At 50.4% G+C, this 25,055-nt stretch overlaps 1 protein-coding gene across 1 annotated transcript in view; it reads left to right on the forward strand.

Annotated features, from left to right (window-relative positions):
- Positions 1 to 4,821: 4,821 nt before the first annotated feature.
- Positions 4,822 to 25,055, forward strand: part of SMPD1 (sphingomyelin phosphodiesterase 1) — a 106,026-nt gene continuing 85,792 nt past the window's right edge. Inside the window, exon 1 of the mRNA XM_085623524.1 lies at positions 4,822 to 6,165. Coding sequence (XP_085479650.1) covers positions 5,956 to 6,165 — 210 coding nt within the window. The 5' untranslated portion in view covers positions 4,822 to 5,955. The remainder of the gene's footprint in view (positions 6,166 to 25,055) is intronic.

Here is a 25,055-nt window from a genome sequence, read left to right on the forward strand (position 1 = left end):
TCACAAGCCCCACGAAACCTCAGATCTAACCATCTCCGCCTCATGGTATGCCCCCGTTATCGTCTTGCACGCACGGGAGGAAGGGCCCTTGCAGTTGCTACATCCAAACTCTGGAACCAACTGCCCACAGAGTTAAGATTTCTGACATCAGAACCCCTATTCCGAAAAAAACTGAAGACCTGTTTTTTTTCCCAGATCTAATACTAAAATCCACCTCTCACACTCCCCTTACTCCTTAGAGATTATGTCTTCAGCGCCGGGACACCTCCGTCGGAGGTAGCTGTGCGCTCTACAAAATACTAAATAAATAAAAAAAAAATACACACACACCGCACAGTGCTAGCTACTAACCTGATGTAGGTCAAGGGTGAGTTAAGGACACAGCATCAGAACTTTCCATGAGTGAGCCTGTAGGCATCAATCCAGTGACACAGGTAAAAAAGCTGGTTCCCTTCTACGGACCGCTACACGGTTTGCTGCCACAACTGCACTTGTGCTGCTTAACTCCTTTCACCACTATGAGGGTAGTGCTTTAGGCGCCGGGGATCCGTGTCAGTTGTCTGTCAAGTGCCCAGCTGAACAGTACCAACTGGACAAGGACTGGGGCAGATACAGTTCCAGGTACGTCCTGCTGAAGTTATACCTTCTCAAGTATTGTGCCAAACGTCATGGGAGTCTTGACCCCCAAGTGCTGGTCCTGAGGTCATGGAGCCCTTGGCAGTGTCTAACTGGACTTCTCCCTACAACTCTGAAAAGATAGGTGGGTGAACACATTTGGGCTTCCAAACCTCAGGAGGACTGGGAACAACCACCAAAGCCAATTCTCCCAAGGTGCGACTTCACTGGGCTGAAGAAAAGGTTTCTTCTGCTTATAGCTTATCTGCATTTCAGCGGGCCTGTGGCGAAAAGGTATCCAGCCTCTCAGGACTCATTGTCGGATACAAAGCAACCTGGTGCCACTGGAGAGTTCTGAGATCTGAAAAAAAATTGACATTCAATCGTAGAAATCTTGAACAGCCCAAGGAGTCAAAAGTGTCCATCAACACCAGGACTTCCTGGGTGCAAAATATGAATTTCTACACTCTGAGCTTTACTTGTCTAAGCCACTAGCTCCAGCTGGACCTTGTCCAATGCTATCTGAGTTTGTGAGGACGTCCTCTGATACAGCCTGCAACCTTGCCCCGCTGGACGATTTTGACTTTCGTTCAGAGAGTAAGGGCCTGATTTAGATTTCAGCGAACAGGCTACTCCATCACAACAGTGACGGATATTCCATCTGCTGAAATATAAAGACCAATATATCTTATGGGATTTATATTTTGTTGGATGAGATAGCCGTCACTGCTGTGACTGAGTAACCCGTCCTCTGAAGTCTAAATCAGGCCCCAAGTCCCAAGGTAAAATCTCTGACTGAGAATAACCTGGTATCTGACCCGTGATCCATTGCTGTTGATCTGAAATTGCGCCTAGCTCCCAGCCTACTGTAACCATAAACTAATATTCGGAATAAGTGCTTTTTGTGCTTTTTATTGAACATTTTCCAAAATTCTTATCTCTGGTTTTCCTCATCTTATTTTACAATTTTTTTGTTATTTTGTTTATTACACTTTACTCTATTTTTCTAAATTGAAGTAGGATTTTTATTGTGTTTTGTTTTTGACTATTTAAATGTTTAGGTATTTTTACATGCTTTATAAATTATCTTTAAATTAAGCCCGTCTGTTCTGTGCCATAGATATCAGGGGTTGGGCTCAGGTTTAAATTACTGAAACTTCTGAGTGATCCTAAGACGTTAGCGCCTTTTTTACTTGTGGCGGACTTCTATCTAGCCCAATTGATAATTCACCTTCTTGCACAGTCCATCTTTAGCTCTGCAAACCTGGGCCGAAGAAAACTGCTTCAGCATTTGACTTTCGGTGATAGTGATGGCGAGCAGTCAGAGGTTCTCAGGGAGGCAGTGGGGAGGTGTGCATACCCAGAATCCAACAATCACCGAGAATCACAATAAGTGATTGTCCAACCCAACTCTTTACTTTTGTAAAAGAAAAGTAGTATAATCTACACACTTAAAATGCAATACTCCATAGGACAGGCACAAATAACACACTGGTGCCTGGGCGACTGTACCTTGTCTTCTGTCCCACCTTCTGTGGTGTTTGATAATTCTACATATCTCCATAAGGGGTTTACAGCTTCTCTTGGGAATGTATCACAATTCCGCTGCAGTTTAGCCTTTAAATCAGTATGTAAAGCACAGTTAATCAAAAATTCTCCTTTCAACACAGTTTCAGTACTTAATTTGAGCCAGTGGTTTCTGGTGCTCGCACTGGCACTTAATTGTCAGCACCAGCGCTTGTGACAGTCTGCCACAAGGTGGCGCTGTCTGGCTATTTTATGAGATGACCATAACAGGTAATTATTAATTCAAAATCGTTAAAAAGGACGATTACCTGCTGCCCGAGCCATTCTTATAGCTTTGGGGGCTGGAATACTCCGAATTGTCACACTTGTCTGTAGGACTGTGATGGTTAGTAGTTGTGCTGTTACTGTCATTGGCAGCATGGCAAGGAGGGCAGTGTGTTTACAAATGGAGCTCTGCTTTCACCACAGAGCAAACATTGGACCCATTTACCAGCAGACTTTTCTTTTCACCCCTGCTTCAGAGAGAAGAAGCCCCGAATGGAAGTAGGGCCCGCGGACCGGCAGAGGGCCACAGGAGGACAACAGGGAGCGCGGTTTGACGTCATCGCAGAGCGGTGCTGACTTCTGGAGGAGCAGGGGTCTCCATAGGTCTGTGGACCCGCATCCGCGTCATGAATGAAAGGGATATGGACAGCCCCACCCACGCAAATACCAGCAGAACTGCCAGGGTTACTATTCTCGCAATGTGTAAACAGTCAATGAACTTTCCCACCCCCTTCTATGCAAAGTGCTGTAACATCCTCTGAGACGTCAGCGCTACCGAAATCAAGCATTGGCATAGGCAATAGGTCTCGCCTTTGGGACCTTATAAGTGTTTAGCCATGCAGTACAATATGCTGGGTGCTGTGCCACCAGTGATTGCAGGGGGCGGGGCACACACCAGCATTGAGCAGGGTGCACAAAGCAGGGAGCAGGGCACATAAAACAGGGAGCACAGCACACAAAGCAATGAGCACGGCACACAAAGCAGGGAGCAGGCACACAAAGCAGGGAGCAAGACACGCAAGGCAGGGAGCAGGACACGCAAGGCAGGGAACAGGGCGCACAAAGCAGGGAGCAGGGCACAGAAAACAAGGGGCGGGGCACACACCAGCATGGAGAAGGGTGCACAAAGCAGGAAGCAGGACACACAAGGGAGGGAGCGGGCACACACCAGCAGGGAGCGGGGCACACACCAGCAGGAAGCAGGCACACACCCGCATGGAGGAGGATGCACAAAGCAAGGATCAGGGCACACAGAACAGGGACCACAGCACACAAAGCAGGGAGCAGGGCAGGACACACAAGGCAGGGAGCAGGACACACAAGACAGGGAGGAGGGCACACAAAGCAGGGAGCAGGGCACAGAAAACTGGGGGCGGGGCACACACCAGCATGGAGCAGGGTGCACAAAGCAGGGAGCAGGGTGCACAAAGCAGGGAGCAGGGCACACAAGGGAGGGAGCGGGACACACACCAGCAGGGAGCGGGGCACACACCAGCAGGGAGCGAGCACACACCAGCAGGGAGCGGGCACACACCAGCATAGAGGAGGGTGCGCAAAGCAGGGCACACAGTGTAGATGTAGACCTCACCAGGGCCTGCCGGTGCTAGGGGTTCACCCTTCTTTGCACACTAGTCCTCAGACCAATAAAGAAAGATTGGCACGGAAGCTGTAATAACAAAAAGAAGTATTTATTAACCTCACATGAGGGAGACTGCGTCATACAGTACCCTCAGGCCACTGTAGGAGACAGTCTAAGGAGTGCAGAGAACAGAGGCCTTTTATACCCACACAGGGGCTCAAAAGGAGGCATTTGCAATTCATATATACCCAGACAAATCAGATCCTGTGAGGTGCGCCACTGTCTTCTCATGGGGCTATGCACCAGGGAGGCCGGCCGGGCTGGCGCGCAATGCACACGCATGGCGGCGTGTTTTCACTTTAAACTGCATTTAAAGTGAAAGTACGCCTGGTTAACAGGATGGCGGCGGACTGTCCACTGTCCTTACATGCACGCGCATGCTGTTAGGTTTGGACAAATGCCGAGAGCAGCCATCTTTGTCCCTCCCTACGCATGCATGTAAGGCTTTGGGAGAATCGATTGCAAAAGGTCCTCTCCATGGCAGCGCATGCGGTGCTTTCGCCAGGGGAGACCTAAAAACAACAAACAAAAGTAGCATCTTCAGTCACTCCTAACTTTGTTCAAACATACTTTGTATTCTGCCACGTGCACTTTATTTCATGTCATTTACTTAATAAAAGTATCCCAGCATGCAGTATTGATGGTACAAGCCAGGGCTGGGCACAAAATATGCTCCTGGTCCTATACATTTGGATGGGAGGTGGAGGGGTGCACGGGTATCACGGGCCTTCCCCTCGGCACGTCTTTGGCTGTCAGGTTCCTGTTTTCCCCGGGCCCATCCTGTGCTTCACGTGCGTCAGAGTGCACAGAAACGCGATGTACTGTGTGACCGCAGCACGCTGCTTCTTGTCACAGGGCCAGCGCCTGTGCAGCTGAGCCGGGGCCCCACCTTCCTCCCCACCCTTACCTCCTTCGGCCTGCCCATCCCAGGCCCCTCCCTCCAGCTCTCCTTTCTATAGCATGGCTCTCCTTCAGTCCTCGCCCTCCTCTCAGCCCAGCCCCTCCACTGGCCCCATCCCTCGCCTGACCACAGGCCCCGCCTCCTCCCCCCCTGCATCCCTCCCTTCTCCCTGAGTCATGTGCTGGATGCGGAAGCTGCAGTGACAGAGCTACAGAGGGAAGTGTTTACTGCTGAGCCAGCGGGAGGCAGAGGGGGACCCGGGCTGGCAGACACTGACTGCCACTGAGTACAGAGAGGACTGCGCAGTGACTGCACGCATCAGAGAGGGACACACGGGCACTACAGAGACAGGCTGCCACAGAGGCACTGAGAGGAGTGCCTGGCACACAGGTACAGAGAGCAGTGCCTGGGCACAACAGGAGGGCACCTGTGCATAGTCAGACTGCCAGGGACAAGGAGGGGCACCTGGGCACAGCAGACTGACTGCCACAGACGTGCAGAGAGGACTGCGTGGCACAGTGCCTGGCACATCAGAGAGACTGCCACAGAGAGGGACACCTGAGCACATCAGAGAGAAACTGCCGAACAGGGACAGAGTGACACCTGGGCACAGCAGAGACTGACTGCCGCAGAGGGGCAGAGAGGACTGCCAGGCACAGAGGTACAGAGAGGGACACCTGGGCACTGCAGGGACAGACTGCCACAGAGGCACTGAGAGGAGTGACAGGACACATCAGAGATAGGCTGCTATAGAGGGGCATCTGGGCATTGCAGAGACAGACTGCTACAGAGGTACACCTGGCCCTGGGCACAGCAGAGACACAGGTGACAGTGGAGAGACTGCCGCAGAAGCGACAGATACAAGCCTGGGCGGCAGAGTAGAGACTGCTGCTGCGCAGAGCGACATACAAAGGTTGGCACTCGGTCATTTCTCTGGTCGCTGCCAGCGTCTGACAGTCAGGGCAGGAATGAGCTGTGTCATGTGCTTGGCATGTGCCTGGGCTGTTAGGGCATAGCCTGAAAGGGCTCTGTGGGAAAACACTGCTTGGCAGGTAACACGGAGGGAGGCAGACCTGAGGCGGAGGCAGTCAGAAGAAGCAAGTCTACGGAGGCTGGCACACAGCAGGGGGGCTGCAGACATCCGAAGGGGGCAGGCAGGTACCTAGTACATGCACACAGCTCTAGTGGGCAGGAACAGGCAGGGAACCTGGGGCAGAGAAGTAAAACCATGATACGTGTGCCTGGCTTCTGGGTGGGCATCGCCCTGCCCTGCCTCCTGTACCTCTGCCCCCCGGCCTCCGCGTACCCTCTGCTGGAGAATGAAGGCGTCATGGCACCAGAATACTTCCTGCCCAAGCTGGGGGCACAGTACGGGTGGAGGAACCTGACCTGCCCGGTGTGTAAGGCGCTCTTCGCAGCCATCGACCTGAGCCTGCTGGTAAGTGGCATCAGCAGGGGGCGGGGACAGGGCAAAGTGGTGGATCCGGAGGGGCCCAAGGGCACGGGGCTCCCAAGGGACCCGAAGCTACATGTCACAGCGGCAGCCAAGCCGTGCTTCTAGCCGAAAAAACTCAGGAATCTGGGACCTTTACTCACGCATGTCCTGTGTCGCTTATTTCCATCGATGCCCCCCCCTTACACCTTTGGCCAGTCCAAGCATTTTTTTGATCTCATATATTCAGTTTTAAGAAAAACTACAAGTCCCAGAATTCAAGTTGTTGGGTAAAATGCAAGGACTATGAAAGTATCACATATGGGGGGGGGGGGGGGGGGTATGGTCTTGTGTGTGACCACTGGGCGTGCTTAGAAGCATGTCTTGTATTATCTACGCTCATTTAGAAACTGCTCGTCTGCTGTGCCAAGATAAGATATTCCCTTTCCTGTGGACCGGTGTGCCTGCATGGCATTACCTCCTCGTCCAGTCTTCCTCGCCACAGTATTCACCAATGAGCCTCCGGCTCCACACAGAACTCCAAGTAAACTTAAAAGAGCAGCGCTCTAGTCTCCCCTCCCTCCTCCAACATGGCCCCCAGTGGCTTCAGCCAATCCCATAAAGGGATACAAACCAGCCAGCCCGATCTGTTCTTTTTTTCTGCACTTCTCCGAGTGCTGTGTTACCTGCTGGTCAGGTGAGTGGGGCTGGGGTCCTGCTTGAGCAGACCCGTTTTTGCCCTTGGGTATTAAGTTTGGGGGAAGTAGTTGTTTGTATATTTTGTTATTGGTTTTTCTTTCCCCCTTCTTCTGCCTTCACGCCTCTGGTCCTGCTTCAGCGGACTTTCGTGGCGTTTGTGTTTGGGATTTCGTCTATGATGTTCTGGGAGCGCGCCGGGGCGTTTTCCAGTGGTGGTCGAGTCCTGCTACCGCTGTCGCGGTTGGTATTTCATACCTGCTGGGGGGGTATTTGTGTCCTTTCCCGACCGCGCGTCCTGCTGAGCGGACGTAGCGCGGCCGGGTCCGTTTGTTCTGGGGGCCGGAGGCTCCCGGTCACATTCCTACCTGCTGCCGAGGCCGTGTTGGTGCTCTGGGCCGTCCTCCTTCCTTTCCCGGGTGTCTGGTCTGGCCGGTTGGGTTCTGCTTTAGCAAGCCCTGGGTGTACGGGAGGCTGGAAACAGGGGTCTGAATGTCCCCTCGTCCATGTGGGCAGAGTTTTTGTTTGTTCTCTGTGTGCTGCACCTCTGGCTTCTCTGTTGTTGTGCCTTGCTACATCTTTGCATTCCTGGCGTCCTCGGCTGCACCGGCTTGCTACAGCTCTTTCTTATGTCCGGCGAGGCTTCTCCTTTACTGCCCCGGAAGCCGCGCTGCCTGTCTTGCTGGTTCCACGGCTGCCTCCTGGCCTGCATTCACTGCTGCTTCCATGGGGCCGGCGCTGGCAGCTGCGGGGCTCCAATTATCCCTGGTGTGTATTGGTGCTACGTTTGCTTTAGCTTTTATTGATGAAACCAGACCCGGCAGGCGCCGGGGGCTGGTTTTCCATTTGGCTCCCCCGGGCCCGGGTGGGCGCGCGCTCCCTCCCGGGTGCCGCGCACTGCTGTGTTTGCCTCTGGCGTTCCCGGTCCCACTGTTGCTGCCCGCTCGCCCGTTCCTGGGTTCAGGGGCGCGCGCTTGGAGGACGTGGTTCTGTACAGTATTTGTGACCCTGGAGTGGCTCATGTCCTTACAAAACGACTCACTGGGTGTGTAAGGCGGATGGCGCTAACATCAACATTGCACACAATCAAACGCATGAAAACCAGATTCACAGCGTTGGGAGTGGGAGAACTTCGCTCATACATTAAGACGAATGGGAGCTGTGTGCTGCATCTGACTTTTTTTGCAATTATACATTTACTTTATTGGCGTGTGCATCAACTCCTTTTTTGGCTCATGTCCTTGTGGGTTTCTTTCGGTATTAACCTGGAGCTACAGCTCTACGGTAAGTCTTGTACCTCTGGTTGCAATGGGTCTCACAGGACAAGGGTTCAAGTCCCGCTTATGCTGTCACAGTGTCATGTGATGGCGAACACTCACACGCTACACACTTTGATTTCCCACATCGCTGTCTGGCCGTGTTTTTCGTTTGTTGTGTCTTGCACACACGCATGCGCGCTCCATTCTCTCACGCTACGACGCGGACTCGTGCTTTACGTCTGTGTGCGTGTGTTGTTTGACTGGGCACTTCTGCTGCCTGTCGTTTTTTTGACTCTGCCGTCTCGTTGTGCTGTGCCACGGGACCTGCGTCCTCTGGGTGAGTGTTCTTCGGTTGCTTTGCATATTTGCATTCCTGGGGGGTTTTAGGCACCTGTTACTGTGGTATTTGCCTGACACCTTTCGTTGGTTGGTTTCCCCCATTTTACCCTTTTGTAGTCGGTCCTGACAGTTTGCATGTTTGTGCTTTGTTTGTTGGGTTTCTGTGTACTGCTTTTGTTGCGGTTCTGCCCTGCTGCTTGTCTTTGTGCGCTACTGCTTCCGTTGTGGGGCCCTTTGTTTGCACTCATAGTTACGGGTTGGCCCTCCCAGCGGGTCCCCTTTGGCCTTTCGCCCTCCTGGGGTCGATTTCGTGAGTGTCGCTGAGTTGGGTGTCACTGGACGTCTGTTGTTCAGCGCCGAGTCTCCTACGGGCACTCTGGGTTCCAATAGTCTCAGTGGCCTCTTGGTTCAAGTCTGAGGCTCTTAATCTCACGGTTACTGGTTCAATTCCCATTGATTCTCTTCGTTTCAATGTTTTGTTGTTGTTGTCCGCCCTGGTGGGGGTGGATTTTTCTTATGGCTTTGGGTACCACGCGCTGTGGCTCTAGGGTTGGTCCTGTGCCTGTGTGGGACATGTGTCTGGTTGGGCAGGGGTTGGTCTCCTGCTGATGCTGTCTAGGTGTCCTAGGATGGCGGATTTGCACAATCTGCTTTCTATGGTTTGCGGCTAGGTTTCTGTTGGGGGCGGGCTGCTGTTGGCACCTGTCATTTCCCACGGCTGCTTCTGTGGGTGCCCTACCGGAATGGGATGTGGCCTTCTTTCCTTGTCGGTTTCTTTCCCATTTCCCGAGTCCCTACTGGGTGTTTGGTGGGGCCCTGGTTGGGCCTTCCCTTGTGCGTGTTTCACTGTGGCCTAGTGGTTGGTGCTTCTTGCGCCTCGTGGTTTTGTGTTAACCTCTTTTTCTAGTGTCACCTTCGCGAGGTTGTTGGGGATTCTGTTTGTGTGGGGAGTTCTTCGCCCGTTGTTGACTTGATTTCATTCGGTTGATCTGGTGCGGTGGTAGGGTGTTCCCTTCCTTCCTCTCTGAGGCACCGTCTCTGATGTTTTGTTGCACGGAAGGGTGGCTTGCTGCCACGGTTTTGGGGCGCTGTGCCTTGGTGTTTGGGTGTATTCTCCTGCTGCCCATGCTTGGCTTCCAGGGCCATGTGGTAAACAGAGTCACTGTGGCCTGTTGGGTAAGGTCTTAGACTCTTAATCTGAGGATTAGGTGTTCATTCCCTGGTCGTTCTCTGTTTGCTCTGCCTACAGTTTAGGCAATGGTATTTCCTTCAGTACGGTTGGGAACTATTTCCCAGTCTCAGTTGGCTGCTCACTGGCAGTCGCTTCACTTGTCACATGACCTATGTGATTTCGCCAAAGGTAATGTTTGTGTTACGTGCACGGTTATGCCTTGCCGGGATGCTTGGAGAGTGGATGCCCTGTCGTTCCCTTGGCCGACGGGTCTCTTGTATGCCTTTCCCCCTGTTCCCCTGATTCGGGCGGTCTTGCAGAAGATCGAGTGGGTGGGGTCGTTTGTGCTTCTCATTGCTCCGGGTTGGATGCGTCGCCCTTGGTATCCCCTGATGTTGGAATTGGCTGTGTCTCCGGGGTGGGCCTTGCCATTCAGTCCTTACCCTCTGTTGGGCCCTCCTCTTCCTCTGCCTGTGTTCCGGTCCTTGGGCCTGCGGGCCTGGCTCTTGAGAGGGATTCGTTGATGCGAACTGGCTGTTCCTTGGCTGTAGCTGGGGTCATTCAGCGGTCCAGGAGACCTTCTACCCTTAAGTCCTATGCTAAACACTGGGATAATTTTGTTTCTTGGTGTCTGGGTCGCGGTCTGTCGGTGGCTTCTTTGGATCCGGCTCGCATTTTGGATTTTTTGTATGATGGGTTTGTGCTAGGCTTGGCCATTTCGACTCTTAGGGCTCAGTGGGCTGCGATTCAGGCGTTCCACGTCCTTCCTTTGATTTCTGTTTCACCTTTGGTTGCTCGACTTTTTAAGTCTCTATCTTTCCAACGCCCCCGTCCTATTATGTGTCCTCCACCTTGGGACCTGCCTTTGGTTTTGCGCTCCTTGCAGTTGGCTCCGTTCGAGCCTTTGGAGTCGGTGGAGTTGAAGTTTTTGACACTCAAGGTGGTGTTTCTTGTGGCGATTGCTTCTGCCAGCCGTATGGGGGAGCTGGGTGCATTCCTTCGTTCTGCTCCCTTTTTGTTGGTTTTGCCGGACAGGGTGGTGTTGCGCCCTCATCCTACGTTCATTCCTAAAGTGGGTTCTTATTTTCATAGGTCTTCTGAGGTGGTGCTTCCATGTCTTTGTCCTGATCCTTCCTCGGATGAGGAATCCCTGTTGCGCCTCTTGGATGTTCGGCGTGCTTTATTGATCTATTTATCGCGCACGTCTTCGTTTTGCAGAGTGGACAACTTGTTTGTCAATTATGGTTTGTCACGTCAGGGTCTGAAACCCTCCCTCTCGACGATCAGTCGCTGGATTAAGGAGGCCATTTTGTTGGCGTATGCTTCGGTTGCTGAAGTTCCCTCCCTTCCTGTTCAGGGGCGTTCCACCCGCTCTGTTGCTGTGTCTTGGGCCTCCTTCAAAGGGGTGTCCATGGAGGATGTTTGCCGGGCTGCTACTTGGTCTTCACCTCATACATTCATGTCCCATTACCGCCTCCAGGTTGGGGGTGGGGGTTCTGTTTCCTTTGCATCTTCTGTGTTGACTGCGGGGATGCCTTGAGGGGTTGTATTTGATTGCTGTACCTCTGTATATTAAATCTAGTTTCACTGCACTTTGCTGTGGTCTTTTCCTTACATGAAGCTGATTGCTTTGGTATCGGCTCATTGGTGAATACTGTGGCGAGGAAGACTGGACGAGGAGGTAATGCCCGGATTACTTACCGGTAATCTTCATTACTCCGAGTCCTAGTCTTCCTCGCCACAGTATAGTTTCCCTTCCCTCCCGGCCCTGGTGGTGGCTTCATGTCTGCGGCTTTGATTATCAGATCGGGCTGGCTGGTTTGTATCCCTTTATGGGATTGGCTGAAGCCACTGGGGGCCATGTTGGAGGAGGGAGGGGAGACTAGAGCGCTGCTCTTTTAAGTTTACTTGGAGTTCTGTGTGGAGCCGGAGGCTCATTGGTGAATACTGTGGCGAGGAAGACTAGGACTCGGAGTAATGAAGATTACCGGTAAGTAATCCGGGCAGGATGCGCGGTGAGGTCTGGCATCTCTGAAGTCTGAGCCAGGGTTAATCCGGGGACAGGCCTGAGCAGAGGAGTCCTGCCCCTCCCAGGGCCGATACAAACATGTCTTCTGTTTTATCCTTCGAGGTGAAGATCGCGTGATGCTGTGCTGTGGAGCGGATGTTTCATAATGTGGGCACGAGCGCTCTATGTGCGCCCCAGTGCCCTCCCTCATGTCACGTGTTAGACCTCAGCCAGGCCTGGCTTCTAGACAGCACAAAGTGGTAATTGCAAAACTACGAGACCCAGAATGCAACTGTGTTTTCGTCCGCTCTGCTCAGGGGAAGGCCAGGAGTGCTATGGGGTGCAGCACACTGCCACTAACTGTGCCATTGAGAGGGTACGAAACTGCATATTGTTTCATTACATTAAATTAGTGAATTTCTCAAACATAGACACTGCAGGTTGACACGCTGCTGACGTAGCCACGCATGAGGTGGGGTCACTAAGTTCCGACAGCCCTGTACGTCGGACCCAGGTACCCACTCTGGTGTATGAGAGTTGAGACACTACATCCCAATGAACGGGGGCTCCCTGGGTGGGGTCGAGCACCCCTCCCCCGCCTTGAGGTATTGTGACAGCTTTTCACCACGACTGTATTCAGCATTCTGACGAGAGGAGGGGCGCAGTGAGCTCCCTGTGGTGATAATCTCGTCTGTCAAGAGAGTCAAGCTGTTCCTACAACACCCCCAGTGTCACCTCAGGGTAACGCGAGAGAAAAACAAACAGAGCCCGCGCAGTGTCTGGAGGAGAGCTCCTCCTTTGTTTATCAGAACTTTAAAGCTTTGTTTGCCCCCTATCAGCAATTTCCGCAAGCAGCGGGTGAGATAGCTTGACGGGTTAACGCGCCTGCAGAGCAGGGCCTCGTGCACGCTGCAGGTCACGAGTCATGTCAACCTAGCCTTGTTTACTGCTCTCGCATTTTCGCAGCATGCTGATATTTCATACATTTGAGAGCGAGTAATTTATCCAGACCCGGGTTTCCGATTGCATCCTGGTACTCGTAGTCTGGAATTCATAACGAGGTTAACAGTGCCATGAGCTCCAGGGGGTTGGAGGGTTGAAAGTTTCTGGTTTCCACCCGAGAAGGCTGCTGCTGTGTGCTTGCTAGCAGAGGGTAATCTGCTGGTGTGGGAGTTAGAAGGGGGTCCTGCGACCTCCCACGCCTGTGAGGGAGGTCAGTGTGGGCTGTGCTCCAAGTTTCGAGTTTTCTGTGTGGCAGACTCTATCCGCGTCTTTAGTGACCCGGGTTTGAGTCCTGTTGGGTGTATTTTTCCCACTGTTGGGTCATGCAGGCGCCTGTAGGAGGCCAGGTCTTGCTACCGCGCCAGCCCCTTGTGAGGCACATCTGAGGGATTGTACTACAGTTAATTCCTTGTTTTATTTACATGTGTGTGTTTTGTTGTAGTACTTGAAACCCCAGCTTTGATGATCCTTTGTGCTGTAAATAACAATAATTGTTGGAACCAAATGTAATAGCGCTCATCATAGTGACCTCGGAAGGATGAAAGGCTGACTCGGCCCTGTGGGTTTGGGCTCAGCTCCCTCAGTATCCGTGCTCCAAACCGGGTGATCTCGTGCTGAGGGCCTCAGAGTTTCCGCCTCTTGGCGCTGCTGTCTGTCTCCGCTGGTGTCATAATTGTGGGGCCTCTGGAGCCCCCTGTGACATGGAAGGGGCCCAGTGAGAGGTGCAGGACATGCGTCACCTCAGCACCCCTTCAGTGAAGTTGTTGGGGTGTCTGCCTAAAGGCCAAGGGCTTCTCTGTGGATGCCCGCAGGGTTGGACTCTGTGGGGCAGATTTATGTTGCACTTGCGCCACTTTTGCGCCGCCGTTGCGTCACTTTTGTGACGCAGCAGCAGCGCAAATCCTGCGCCATGGTGCGGGGTATTTACAACTTGACGCATCTGGGAGATGCGTCACGTTGTAAAGCCCTGCGCCACATGTAGGCGTTCCAGGGCAGGTGGGGGCGTTCCGGCGCAGGATCGCCTCCTAAAAGTGGCTGAGTGAAATCTACAAGATTTCACTGTCACTTTTAGGCCCATGCTGCGTCAAAACCCTGCGCCTGCTTGAAGCAGGCGTAAGGATTGACACAGCATTGTACAGATAGGGCCCCCCAGAACATTGCTGGAGCTGCGTCGCGCTTGCGACGCAACTCCAGCAATGCGCCACTTTTACGGCACAGATGCGTCACGCATCTGTGCCGTTTTTGCCCCATGGTGCGCCGCATTATAAATGCGGCGCATCCATGGTGGTGCAGCTGTGGCGCATAATAATTGGCGCATCCCTGCTGATATGCAGGGATGCGCCAGTTAACATAAATCTGCCCCTGTATCTGCTGTTTTTACCTCGGGGGGCCTGGCGACATCTGCTTGTTCAGTTGAGGGTCTTGCCGCGGCGGGAGTCACACAGAAGGGGCGGGTCCTGCAGCTTTCGTTATGTAAGGCCTGTGCACACGTTTATTGTGTAGCCAGGGGTGTGACGCAGGACAGGGTGACCGCTTCCGCTGCCGCCTGAAAGAAACTGAAACCACCCGGACTTTAGAGGCGCCTTTGAAGTGAGAGCATAGTTTCGATTCTGCTTTGGTATGACTTGACCTTTGCCCCAAAAACCGGAAGATGTATTGAAAATGAAGAAAAGTGCCGGGACAGTCCCCTGAAACCGGGACGTCTGGTAACCATAGATTCACGGGCACCCTTTCAGCCCAGGTACTATGAATATCTCTAGGATTTGGGGGTCCCAGGGGCCCCTCACTACTTTCCTCAGCGGAGGGGCATCATTTTGCGTTATGCTAGTGTTCAAGGGGCTTACTCTTACTACCCACCCGGTGTATCCATCTAGTGTCTACAAGCACTTGTCTCTGAGAGCTGTAAAGTGCTTCTCCGTAAGGAGCTATAACCCCTGCCCCCGAACAATGCTCATGGGGTGGGTGTATAGGATGGAATGCGCTTCCCTGCTCCTCCCCCTCCTGCTCACCCGGGTCATGTGATTCCAATATACCGCTCAATATTTTGTACAGACATCTTCATGTCCAAAGCGCTCTGAGGTGGGGCCAGACCGTGTTTGCGCTATGCAAAAAGTGAAACAAAAAATGAATGAATACGAGACATGGTCTGTGTCCATTTTAGCCGAGGGTGATCTGTTGGTTATGGGAGTCCAGTGGGCTTTGCGACCCGACCCCCCACACCTGTGTGAGGGAGGTCCGCGTGGGCTGTGCTCCAAGTTTTGAGTTTCCTGTGTGGCAGACTCTCTCCGCATCCTTGGTGGCCCGCTGTGTCTCCTTAGGAACCTGATGTAGGTTTCCATGTTAGGTGGGTAGCCCTATTTATTTTTTTGAGTGGGGGGATGTTGAAACAAACCCTCATCTAATCCTACCTGCCTCGAGGCCACTGTTCATGTTCACCCTGTTCTGGCTCTTTGCCAGGGTTACTGTGATGGTGCGTGTGTGTGGGCCTTCATTAGGACCCGGTGCACAAGGGATGATGTGTAGGCCCCAGCCCGCCACTGCCCAGCAACGACCTGCACTCTCTGGATGTTGTTTCCGTGACTGACCCCAAGCGGTCTGTCTCACCTATATTTAACATCTCAGCTGCGCCCGGTCGAGGCGATGCACACTGACAGCAGGGCACCACCCACGTGGCGCAGTATATTCAATCCTACTTCAGATGGCTGAAGCCACCTCCACTTAAGCACACCCAAAGTCCTTGAGTCGCTGACTGGGTGCTGGGATCGGTCTTACTTCATACGAGCAACTTCTCACCGCCTGCAAGACCATTGGGCCATCTGAAATTAGTTTGTCTGTCCCCTGCCCAGTCCCAGAGGTCACCATGCGTCCTGCTGTCTCTGGCTCTCGGCCACTTACCACCTCCTCAGAGGCATCCTTACTTCCCCGAGTCAGGTCACCCCGACTAGGAGCCTCCTTTTCTTCTCCTTTCTCTCAAGCCTCCTTCCACCAGGACCATGAGATATTTCGTGTGGCGGTCTGACACCCATGCTGTGCCGTGATCAAGGTCCCTTGACTTTGGTGACAACCTAAGCGCCCCGCTCGAACGGGGTACGAAAGTTCCTCCCTGGATGATGGTCTTTCACCAGCACGTGATCCCACCCCCCACCTCCAGCTGCCTGTTAACAGCCCGTCTGGCCCTGTCGTTTATTCTCAGGTGCCTTGCCTGGTTGCCTTCCACATCCAGTGTGGCTGGGCTCCTCCCCTGGCTGGTGGGGATTCTGTCCTTTACATGTTGTTTGAACATTAATTGTAGAAAGCTTTAGCAGGTGGGTATCTGTGGATTGGCCCTTAAGTGGATATCCTCCTTCCTCACAAATAGAACTCAACCTGTTAGACTCCCCCCCTCCCCTTCTCAGAACCCAAGAAACTCATTTACGGAGTCCCTCAAGGGTCATCGCCCAGCCCAACGATCTTAAACGTCTACATGACACCCCTCGCAGGCATCAGCGGAACCCACAGCATCAACCTAGTATCCTACGCAGACATCACAGAACTCATCCTCTCCCTTACCGACAACCAACACCACCGAAGCATACTTCACCATCTACATGAGTAATGACGGTGCCGGGATGAAAAACAGCTGCCTCAGGTTCAACACACAAAACCAAAGTCCTCACTCCCTCTGGGACGCCTCTCGGTGGCCCACCAAACCTGCCCCCCCCCCACCCTCCCACCTCTGCAGAACCTGCCAAGAACCTCCGGCTCATCCTGGACACCAGCCTCTCCATGAGCAGGCCGATCCATGCTTCCATATTCTGCGAATGCCGTGCAAGATTTTCAAGTGGATCCAAATTAACACCAGATGAACGGTCACCTAGGCTCTTATCGCAAGTGGACTTGATTACGGAAAAGCTCTCTACATTGAAATCCCAGCCCATGTCCAATGCCAACTCTAAGCCACCCAGAACGCCACCACCAGACTGATCATGAACCGCCTGTGGAATAACCACATCTCTCCACACTACCACAATCTCCATGGGCTCCCAGTCCTTGAAAGATGTAAGTTCAAGCTACTTTCCCAAGCCCAGAAAGCTCTTCACAACACCAGTCCAGCTTACCTCAATCACCACCTCAACATCTGCCAGCCCACCAGACACCTTCGATCTGTGTACAATAAATGACCTGTTCACATGGTGAACACATAGTTCATGTACCTGTTCGAGTTGTCATATGTTTTAGACAGTCTGTAGAGCAAGTGGTTATACCATCTATGCTACTTATAGGTATGACTCACCAATAAAAGAAAAAGGTTTCAACAAAGAGGCTATCTCTGTAACCTAAGACTTGTGTCTCTATCACCCCAATGTGATGGAAAAAGTGTAGAAGAGGAGTGATGGTGCCTCACGGTAGCAACACCAGGGAGGGTAAAGCAGGAAGGTACTCGTCTGCTACCTCAAGGTCTCATCATCAGCTACCACCACTCCAAAGAAAGGAAATGTGCAGAAAAGAATGGATGGGTTATGACCCAAAAGACAAAGTGCTAGGGTGTGTAATAGAAAATAGCTGTGCTGTGATTCGTGCACCAAGTGCAACCCCACAACTATATACACGTTTGAGCTAGATCACACTGGCTTACTATTTTTATTCTGTGCTGTGTGTCTGCTCATATTAAAATGCCGACATATGTCCCTCTCTTGAAGGTTATGGTGACAACAAATTTTTCAACCTTAACCTATGGTAGCGAGGCCCTTCTCAGCCATGACTCAGCCCTACTGGACAAACTCCAAACAAAAGTATATTGTTATGTGTTCAGCCTAGCACAGAACTCTTCTCCAAGTTCAATTCGGATGGAGTTTGGCCTAACGAGGCAATCAGTCTGGTGGCAGTGAGCAATAGTCAAGTGTTGCTTTAAATTAAAACATGCGGAGCCCAGTACTGTAAATAACATTCTGTGGTCAGCAATCGACAGCACGGGCATCTGTAACCATAGCAGCAGCGTTAAAGAATGCTTGGTTCAAGCTTTAGTGAACCTGCACTGTGGGAACCTATGGGCTTTGTCGGTTTCATATAACGCCTTTTAAAAACCAGTTAACTCTGCAATGGCTGAAATCTCTTTCCTAAAGGATAGAGGAGCTCCTAAAAAGAGCGCACGCCTGGATGGTCATCAACAGTTATTCGAAGCTAAAGTGAGCAACCTATTTTTCCAGCACATACCCGCTTCACCCTAAACTAAAGCTGCTGCAGTGTCGCCTGGGCCGTCCATCCTCACTTGCAGAAAAGCCTTCATGGCTGTACCCCGGCGACAGACGCTGTTGCTTATGCGGCTGAAACGAAGAGAATCTCTTGCACCGTACCTGCATCTGCCCATAGATGGCCATGGAGAGTAGGCGCCTCCTCAAGTCCTCACTAAAAATAAAGGGATCCACACATGCAGGCAGGATGTTATATCCTGGCTCTAGCCTGACGACCCCATACTGAACTGTCGCTTCATGAAATTAAAAAATACATTTGAACAAACAAGTAAATCAGCACATTGAAAGTGGTAGCCAGCCAGGGGTTGTTCACAAACACTAAACCATGGGTCACCATGGCTGTCCCGGGACTCTTCTGACAAAATCATGACAACTGGGCCAGGCAGCCAGTCTGGGAACCTCACATTAAAACCTTGGGCTAGCCTGGTTCCTTGGAACTTTTTGAAAAGTCTTTAACAAAACTATGATGTGTTGGGCCAGGCTGCTAGCCGGGGAACAGACACTTACATCAAAACTTGGGCTATCTTGGCCCACTGGAACCTTTTGAAAAAGACAGGCGCGTTTTTCCAACCTTCATAATTCGATTAACCTGATAAGACTTCAACTTGCATTTCAGGATCTATGAATTCGTTCGATAAGTTTTTAACTTGCACATTTGTACTTAAAAACATTTCTGGCCTCTTAGGACCTCCAAATAAGTCGTGACACCTGGGCCAGGTTGATAGCTGGGGAACAGACACTAACATCAAAACCATGGGCTGTCCTGGTACCATGGAGCTCTCTGACAAAGTTGCATGCATGAACCAAAGACAGCTGTGTGACCTTTTTAATCACATGAAACAGAGTGTTAACTCTTTTTATCCTGCAGACTTCCACTTTAAACCAAGTCTTTGAGAGGCCTCCACACAAGTCACGTGCTTGACAATCTTCTACAGCGCCTATGTACTTTGAAACAGCTTTTATCTCATTTGGGGCTCATATAATGGTGCAAAGTTCTCATGCTGAGAGAGAAGAAGAAAGAGGGTGGATTGTTGCCTACACTTCAAGAATGCTCTGTGGTGCTGAGAGAAATTACTCTGTAATAGAAAGGGAACTCCTTGCGTCTATGTGGGGTTCGGAACATTACAAGATGTTTTTGTGGGGGACCAATTTCGTTATAAAGACAGATCATAAACTATTGGTGCACTTACTGTCTCCAGGTGGTTGATGTGTGATGACTGCTAGATTGGCCAGATTGGCATCCAGATTACAAGTGTTTCACTACAGATGCATCCAGATTACAAGCGTTTCAATACAGATGCATCCAGATTACATGCGTTCCAATACAGATGCATCCAGATTACATACGTTCCAATACAGATGCATCCAGATTACAAGCGTTTCAATACAGATGCATCCAGATTACAAGCGTTTCAATACAGATGCATCCAGATTACATACGTTCCAATACAGATGCATCCAGATTACAAGCGTTTCAATACAGATGCATCCAGATTACATGCGTTCCAATACAGATGCATCCAGATTACATACGTTCCAATACAGATGCATCCAGATTACAAGCGTTTCAATACAGATGCATCCAGATTACAAGCGTTTCAATACAGATGCATCCAGATTACATACGTTGCAATACAGATGCATCCAGATTACAAGCGTTTCAATACAGATGCATCCAGATTACAAGCGTTTCAATACAGATGCTTCCAGATTACGTGTTCCAATACAGATGCATCCAGATTACAAGCGTTTCAATACAGATGCTTCCAGATTACGTGTTCCAATACAGATTACAAGCGTTCCAATACAGATGCATACAGATTACATGCGTTCCAATACAGATGCATCCAGATTACATACGTTCCAATACAGATGCATCCAGATTACATGCGTTCCAATACAGATCCATCCAGATTACATACGTTCCAATACAGATGCATCCAGATTACAAGCGTTTCAATACAGATGCATCCAGATTACAAGCGTTTCAATACAGATGCTTCCAGATTACGTGTTCCAATACAGATGCATCCAGATTACATGCGTTCCAATACAGATGCATCCAGATTACATGCGTTCCAATACAGATGCATCCAGATTACAAGCGTTTCAATACAGATGCATCCAGATTACAAGCGTTTCAATACTGATGCTTCCAGATTACGTGTTCCAATACAGATGCATCCAGATCACATGCGTTTCAATACAGATGCATCCAGATCACAAGCGTTTCAATACAGATGCATCCAGATTACATGTGTTCCAGTACAGATGCATCCAGATTACTAGCGTTCCAATACAGATGCATCCAGATTACTAGCGTTCCAATACAGATGCATCCAGATTACATGCGTTCCAATACAGATGCATCCAGATTACAAGCGTTCCAATACAGATGCATCCAGATTACAAGCGTTCCAATACAGATGCATCCAGATTACATGCGTTCCAATACAGATGCATCCAGATTACATGCGTTCCAATACAGATGCATCCAGATTACAAGCGTTCCAATACAGATGCATCCAGATTACATGCGTTCCAATACAGATGCATCCAGATTACAAGGATTTCAATACAGAATTGAGCACGTTCCAGGGAATAACAATATTCATGCTGTTTGCATGTCAAGGTTGCTGATGTCAATTGAGAATCCCGTAGATGTATTGGAAGAAGAGCATGAGGTGGTAATTACAGTTTCTGATGGGAATTTGACTATCCTAGTCCAGTCCACCATTCTAGAATCTGAATGGTGTAATGAAATGAGGCAAGACTCCAGTTTGAAGTCACTCATTAAGTTTTTGGTAAGCGGATGGCCTGAGGATCATAGGGTTCCGGTGGAGTTGAAACAAGGTTTCAAGGTGCATGAGGAATTAGGAGTGAAAATGGAATAATTATAAGAGGTGGCAAGTTCATTCCAAATTTTGGCCTCAGGAAAAAATAATTGACGGCACACATGAAGGTCATTTCAGAATATCGAGTACCAGGAGACGTGTCATAGATAACTGCTGGTGGCCTGGAATTGATGTCATGGTTGATAACCAGGTTAGGTCATGTTGTGAATGTGCATTTAGTGATAAATTAGCCAAACCACTCATGTCCATTGAATTTTCCATGGGGTCATGGATTCAATTGAGAATATACATCACTGGTCCTTTTGCTGTTTTACCTAAGCATGAAACATTTGGGTAGTTGTCCTAGATTATTTCTCAAGATGGCCGGAGGCCAGCATGGTCAAGGAGGTCACATTGCAGAGTATTGTAGAATCATTGGATAAGTTATTTTGCAGAGCGGAAATATCACAAGATATTGTCTCGGTCAATGGCCCACAATTTAAATTTGTCTGTCTAGATGTGGCATCATTCACAGGAGGATCTCAGTATCTCACCCAAAATCCAGTGGCCAAGTTCGGAGTTTTATTAAGGTGGTGAAAGATGCTATTTATTTAACTGTTAAGTGAGAGTTGGGTTGAAGAAAGGCATTGCAAGCAATGCTCTTTGCATAGAACCACTCCCAATTCTGTGACTGACATTAACCTATTTGTGGAGTCGAGAGGGCGTAAACCAAGTACTTGTCTCATACCGTGGTGGTTGAAGAACAAGAAGGGTCATGACATTGAAGTGGATTTATAAGAAAATAAGAAGGCTTGTAAAGTACTCTAAGCATAAACGAAACTCTCTCCATGACCAAGCAAGTCAACGCCGTCTCGTCCTGCTGCTTCAACACCCTCCATGTGCTCTGCAAGATCTACAGGTGGATTCCCACAGAAACAAGAAGAACGGTCACCCAGGCCCTCGTCCGCAGCAGGTTGGACTACGGAAACGCCCTCTATGCAGGAGCCTCGGCCAAACTCTTGAAACGACTACAACGCATACAGAATGCCTCTGCACGCTTGATCCTCGACATCCCCCGCCGCAGCCACATCACACCCCAACTGAGAGACCTGCACTGGCTTCCTGTCAACAAGAGGATCACCTTCAAGCTCCTCACCCACGCACACAAGGCACTCCACAACACCGGACCAGCATACCGCAACAGATGACTCACCTTCTACACCCCCAACCGCCAGCTCTGCTCCGCCGACTTCGCCCTCGCCCCTGTCCCCCGCCCCCGAAGAGCGACCTCCAGCGGCAGATCGTTCTCTCACCTCGCCGCCAAGACCTGGAACTTCCTCACCAGCCTCCTACGGCAGACCCAGGACCTACTAACCTTCAGGAGACTACTCAAGACCTGGCTATTCGAGCAGTAGCAGCATCCCCCCCTCCCAGCTCCTTGAGACCCGCATGGGTGAGTAGTGCACTTTACAAATGTTCTGATTGATTGATTGAAACTTGGTGTGGATAAGAGAAGAGGCTTTCCCTACAAGATGAATGTGAATGTGGGTGGTTTAGTGCATCTCAAGAAAAACACACCTGTAAGCAAGGGATCCGCGGGCTGGTCAGATCAGATGAGACTCGTGGAAGTGTTTAAAAATGCTCTATGTGTGGTTAGTGGCACAGTCTGGAATCTCAGTTTCGTTTCCCTATTCAAGGGAAAACAAAAGAAGAAGAAAGACAAGGGAAAGTTTAATTGGGTATTAGCGAAACTGAAAGTAATGTTTTTTTGATGCACCAAACATTGCATGTAGATGTGAGACCAATAAAGTAGTAACACAATCCACAAGTATCTCAACCAACACATTTCTTGTAACAACACAAGATGTCACTAATGAATGTGCAACGGGTAGTAGAGTACGCAAATTACCTTTGAAGTGTGAGGATTTTGTCCTGTACTTATTTTTCCTGTTTGTTTTCTTTTTGTGGGGAAGATGTGTTGCATATGTTGTTATTTGAATTAGCGGAGTTGTTGTTATTTGAATTGTGTGTGAGTGAGCAGAAGAATGTTGTGGCTACATAAATATTGTGGATGGAACTCTTAGCGGCAGTCTTTTTCTGGGAGCTGTAAATGAGGGCTGTGCTTTGACGGAAGAATAAACTCTTTTATGCGGTGCAACTCCACATACCTTTGTAACAGTTAAGAGTAGGTAAAGTACTTTATACTACTCACACAATCAATGCGCATTTACTGGCATCCTTTACATAGGGCAGTTGTTATAGGTTTGAACAGGAACAGTACGCTCAATAGCTATGAGTGATGGGCTATATCGATAGCTGAACTTTGACCCAATACTCTCGGTGTGAGGAGTCATAGGAGTACTACAGACCGTGCCTGCAAATCAAATGCATTTCACAGGTGTGTGTGAATCCCAAGCAGTACCCTCAGCTCCCACTCTAGCCAGGGTTCAGTGTCATAGTACCTTTCTGCCTGGTCCAAAGTCTATTTGGTTTGTTGGGGCGCAATGAGCTTGCCGGTGTTTGCTGGCAGAGGGCACACTGTCCGGATGAGGGGTGTCCAATAAGGCCCGCTAAGCAGAGGTGTTAGTGTTTCAGCCCTGGCCCAGCCGATGTGTTCACACTCTTGTGTCGAGTATGCAGACACCTGCTTCTGGATCAGAACCAGTAGTACCAGTGGAGCTGAGTCTGGGCCAAGGAGATGTTGCTCAGGGTCTTGAAAGCCATGTATCTTGGGTTCTTCCTTGGGCCCACCCATGCAAGCTAGGTGACCGCCCCAGGTCACAACGATGCTCTCCTGAAGGTGCAATCCCTTCATGATGCTTGTAAGTCTTTGTTTGTGATTTGACTTTGGTGGTCACCTTCTCCCATTAGTGAAGTGCTTCATGGCACTAGGAATGACTTCACCAGATCTGATCCTGTCGAGTTCCCTTCCTGACACCTTCCAGTGTAGGTGACCGAGTGATACATTTGTGACTCTGAGATTCACCCGCGGCTCAGGCCTCTCCTGATATTTCAGAGGTGGCGTCAGGTTCGCTTGTGGGGCTGCTTCTCCGCCCCGCTCCTTCATAACACTGACTATCCCATGCAAGGGCACCGCTCCTAAGCATTGTCAGCTCTGTTCTTGAGCAGGGCACAGGCAGCTTCTTCCGGCAGACTTGTATATTTCCCCAGCTTACTGGTCCCAAGCCAGGCAAGGGGGGGTGGCAGTCTCTACCTTAGCCCTGGTGCTCTAGGGATTCTCCTGGTCTCTTCTGTGGGACCTCAGGCTTCTGTCAGGAAGACTTGCGAAACTGACCAGTAGTTACTGTCCCATCTTATAGCCAAGTTGCAAACAGACTTTGTATATCCCAGTAGTTGGGGTTTCTGTGGCCAGTCACTTCTCCACTTTTGTGATTCCGAGGCAGACTGGTTCCGTCAAAGGTGTGAGCAGGGAGATGGTGTGAAGCAGGGAGTCTCCTCTTTGGCGAGACTCAACAAGGGCACACAAGACATACAGGCTGTACAACTCACCTACCTGTCAATCAGAGGAGGGTCACCTTCCCAGAGAAAAAAGGACAGGAAAGAGCAGTGAAAAGCCCACTGCCTTCCCTCCTATGAACTCTCCAGTCTTATCCACCACAGAAATCTCTGGAGAGGTCCCTACATTTCACAGCAGCCGTCTCGCTTCATATTGGGCTCCTCTGAATTTGGCTTCATTCAAAATGGAAGCCAGTGTGGCCATAGCCACATGCACTCTACATGCGCCACGCATTCCTGGTACGTCTATAGGTGCTCACACACTCTTCATCCTTATCGGTGAATGCTGCTTTGTAATCAGTGTTTCATCTTGTATTGTCTGCTCCTATGACGTGCTTCCAAAAAGGCTGCTTTGTAAATCAGCATTTTTATCCTGTTTTGTGTCTTTTTGTAATTCGTTTCTGCCTTTGTCTTTGGTTAAGCATTAACGAGATGCTCGTCTGTTATGGATTGAATTAGCTGTCAGTCCTCTGCACCCTGATGAGTGGACAGTAGTCACTCTATGGTGCACCTCAGAGTCCCACTCTGGCTCTCATTCCTGGTTACACAAGAAGGCCTCCGTGCACGCGCCTGATCATTGTGTGCGCGGACAAGGGCATCGCAATGGTACTGCTTGCCATGGTTAACCTGGGGCAGAGGTGCACACTTTCAAGAGCTTGCAGGGACACTCCTCTCCATCCCAACAGAGGTAATGTGTGCTTGAATTCTATTCATATATGTATCGTTTCTGTTGCCTGCCGTATGCAGAAGCAGGTCTTCGCAGTCCATGTGATAGAGATATTAGCACCTGGGTGAAACCTGTAGCTCTGTGACCATCGGAAGCGTCAATCAACAGATGAA

Source organism: Triturus cristatus, chromosome 8, assembly GCF_964204655.1.
Source record: "Triturus cristatus chromosome 8, aTriCri1.1, whole genome shotgun sequence".
Classification (NCBI taxonomy): domain Eukaryota; kingdom Metazoa; phylum Chordata; class Amphibia; order Caudata; family Salamandridae; genus Triturus; species Triturus cristatus.